The sequence below is a fragment of the Letharia lupina genome, assembly GCF_014066315.1.
Source record: "Letharia lupina isolate WasteWater1 chromosome Unknown contig_1, whole genome shotgun sequence".
NCBI lineage: Eukaryota > Fungi > Ascomycota > Lecanoromycetes > Lecanorales > Parmeliaceae > Letharia > Letharia lupina.
The window spans coordinates 434,988-438,697 of NW_023502970.1; the positions used below are offsets into that span (position 1 = coordinate 434,988).

General features: G+C 39.0%; 1 protein-coding gene across 1 annotated transcript; it reads right to left on the bottom strand.

Annotated features, from left to right (window-relative positions):
* Positions 1-1,561: 1,561 nt before the first annotated feature.
* HO133_000011 (uncharacterized protein) lies at positions 1,562-3,244 on the bottom strand (the record flags this gene model as incomplete). Its single annotated transcript, XM_037290951.1, has 1 exon — positions 1,562-3,244. The coding sequence occupies one exon, from the start codon at positions 3,242-3,244 to the stop codon at positions 1,562-1,564; it is 1,683 nt and encodes a 560-aa protein (XP_037157825.1).
* Positions 3,245-3,710: the final 466 nt, after the last annotated feature.

Genomic DNA, 3,710 nt, shown 5'->3' on the forward strand with positions numbered 1-3,710 from the left:
AATATTATAATATATCTAAGATAAAGTCTAACTTAAGTATAAATTATATAATAGATAAACTTCTAATTAAATCGACGAGAGTCGCTATCTTAAAACTCGATTTTCTAAATAATTATTAGATATTTATTATATATAGATATTATCTTAATAAAGTTAAATTCTATTATAAATAAAGATCTTATAAAAATAGTATATTAATTAGAAGATATAGATAGTTAATAAATTAGAAATATAATAATAATAATTTAATAAGGCTTCTTGAAGAGGTAGAGTAACTATTTTATAGATAAAGAAATATATAATTTAGTTATAAACCTCGAAGTATTAAAGAAGCTCTTAAATCTCTTAATCTTCTTATCGTTATTAGCGAGGCGATTAATAAAGCTATTAAATAGTTTATTAAGATATTTAATATCAAATATTCTATAATAGATTTATTTAATATACTTTAGATTTACCGCTTTAAAACGAAAAAGAAAGAGAATTATTATAGAGTTATTATCTTAATATAAAAAGAAGTAATACGATATTACTTTCGTTTTAGATAATATTAATATTCTCTATTACGATAAGACTAAAGTTAATTATAAAGTTTAAAGAGATATAAATAATAATTAAGAAGATAAAGTAAATAGAAATAACTAATAAATCGATAATATAGAGATTTAAGATATAAGCTAATATATAGTAAAGATAGTCGACTAGCGACGATTATAAATCTTATTAACCTCGTTCTATATACGGGCGAGTTCGTTTTAATTCTAAAGTATACTATTTTCGTTAGTCTATTTCTATTTAAGTTTTTAATAGATTAATTGCAATTAAGCGAAGTAGAAATTAAAGACTAAGTCTAATAAGGTAAGTAATCTTATTAAAGAATCTAACTAGCGAATAGAAGATATAGCGAGAATAGAAGAAGATAAGAATTTATTAGAGGGCCCTTCTATAGATTTAATAGGCGATTCTTATAAAGATAGTGATCTAATGACGATAGCCTAATATATAGCTATAGCCTTTACGATAGACTTATAAGAACGCTTGAAGGTTATTGATAGTAGCTGAATAGCAATAATGTAAGTAGAAGAATAATATATTTTCTAAATGAAAATTGCTTTCGTCTGATATCAGAAAAGAGAAAAGTCTAAAAAATCTCTTCTTGCGATGAGAGGAACAAGAATAAAGAGCAAGAAACGGGGGGGATACCGCCTATTTAAGGCTCTTCCAATATGGCAATCTCGGCTATCCTGCCATAAGTATATGCTATGCCCTCACTAGCCCCCAGTCAAGCTGTGGCGAATGTTATAAAGAATATTACGAATCCTCTCGAATAGCCGTAGCTTTCTTATTAGACCGTTTAGGATCATAAGTCGTAAGGTTATGTATACGAAAGAAGTTGAAAAAGGCGGAGGAAAGATGTAGGTCACTCATCCCTCACTAAATGAAGCGCTACATAGATAGCACGATTAGCGGGAAAGGATAAAAAATTGGTTCACATCGATTACCAACGGAAAGTCTTTCCCATCAACATCTCGAGTTCTCGTTATCTTGCCATGATACATAACTAACCTCGCCTTTCCACTCCGACCGCGAAACATTTATGAGGACCTGACTCGCACACTTCACACGGTCTTGCGAAACAAACCATGCATCTATCTCTCACCCCTTCTCTATCTTCCCCCGTCTCCATCGTGTCTCCACACCTAGAGCAGTACCCTAGCCACCAACCCTTGTTGAGGAAATATTCCACAACTTGCCTCCGATGGGTCAGACTACCCAGACCAAAGACTTTATTCCTCATTTCTTCCTCCGACATCATTACGGTATCCATTACCGGAAGCCAGCGCGTGTAATGCGGTCCTGCATTCGCGGACATCACCGCTGAATCATCTACAGCACTTTCGCCACGACGTAACCAGATAAGGCTGTGAAGTCCCCAGATCGATGTCGCTTTTAAGCCAAAGCTCATGAGGATTGTGCGTAACGTTTGGCCGATACGAATCGAACGTTGAGGCCAGTCTTGCTCTTGCGCCAAAGCAATGATACCCCAAGATTGAAGTAGGATTTCCGGAGGCGCTATTTCTGTAAAACGCTTCTGCCACATGACTACCACGTCGACTTGCTCTTCCGCAGTGATTTTTCTCAATATGCCGACGTTGACGCCTTTCCAATCAATCGCAATGCCGTTCGTGCGAATGCCTTTGCCAAATAATATGAAGTCTGGGCGTCCGTGTCGTTCGTATTCGGGTAATTGATGCGCAAACGGGGCACCGCATCTGATGGCGGTCATAGCCTCATCGACTATAAGGATCATACGATGCTTCCGACACGCTTGCACGGTCATCTCCCATTGCTCTGCGGTCATGACGCACCCGTCCCTTGCTCGAACAATTTCGACAAGCAATGCAACACAGTGCTTGGCTTTGGCGCGTTTGACCTGCTGGTCGATCTCTCCGGAGCCCATACGAACCACAACTGGCTTTGTGCCACACGCTACAGTGGATGACCAGGGGCATGGGGCATTGTATGCCAACGGCCCAAAGCCCGTGCCATAGGAACCTTCCATGATTGCAAGGTTGGGACTCCGGGTTTGTTCCTTTCTGAGCTTGAAAGCGTCATACGCCGACTTCTCCGAGTCTTCCGGAGAGATGTTGTTGTTCAGATGTTGGATCAGGCTTGTTATGAGAAGAGGATTGGCTGCGTCACTGACATGGCCGTGCAAAGTGATGGGGTCTGCGCCAAAGAAGTTGGAGAAGGCCTCGCGGTAATGGTCGCGAATGTCGCGCAGCTCGTTATAGATCAGGGTTGGAGTCCCAACGAACGTGCGCCAATACTCCGTGAGTGGCTTATTGATCTTATCTCGAAAGCAATTTTGACGCGTGAGCAGTAGGCCGTAATGCTGATTGAAGTCTAGGTCGGGATAGTCTTCAGGACATACTTCGCGGTGGAGGTGGTGAATGGTCCGATCTTGAGTGAGAAGTTGGTTGTGCTTCTCTTGATAGTGTTTATACACTGCCTCGGATGAACTTTGAGAGACGTCTTTATGGCAAATGAGGCACTCCCCAAAATGTCGAGGTTTGCCGGTTAGGTCATTGCCTAGGCAAAGACTGCAGTGTTTAGAGAATAGGCCTTGACCTGGTCTGTGAAATTTGTGGAATTCGTTGCGGCCTACACCACACTGCGGGCAATGCGAAGTGGCGGTATGTTGATTGGACCGTTTTCTCGCTTTGCCGTCAGTCACATCCATAATGGAAAGGCGGTTGCAAGAAACATGAAACGAAGTAACGATGGGCGGATTCCTCTGGTTGAGTGAGTGGGCAATTGTTGCCAAGGTGAAGGTTTCTCCTTGGCAGTTGTCGCCAATAGTTGCCAAGGACGATATCTCTCCTTGGCGGAAACTAAATCACTCTGCTAATCGTATCTACTCGTTTCCACCCTCATTTACACGTTACCCCTATTTGCACGATCTTAAATCCGATAAATTCGATATAGATACTCGTATTTACTAGAATTTACAATCTACTAGAATTTATAATCTTTAAAATCTAACTCTTATTAGTATATTAATATATATAAAAGAACGAGTAAAGGTTTATAAATTAACTTTATAATTTTTTTATAATTAGAGCTATCGAGTAAGTAGATAAGCGATCTTTAATAAGCGAACTTTAGTAAGCGATATTTGAATTCCTTATACTTTAATAATTATAGAA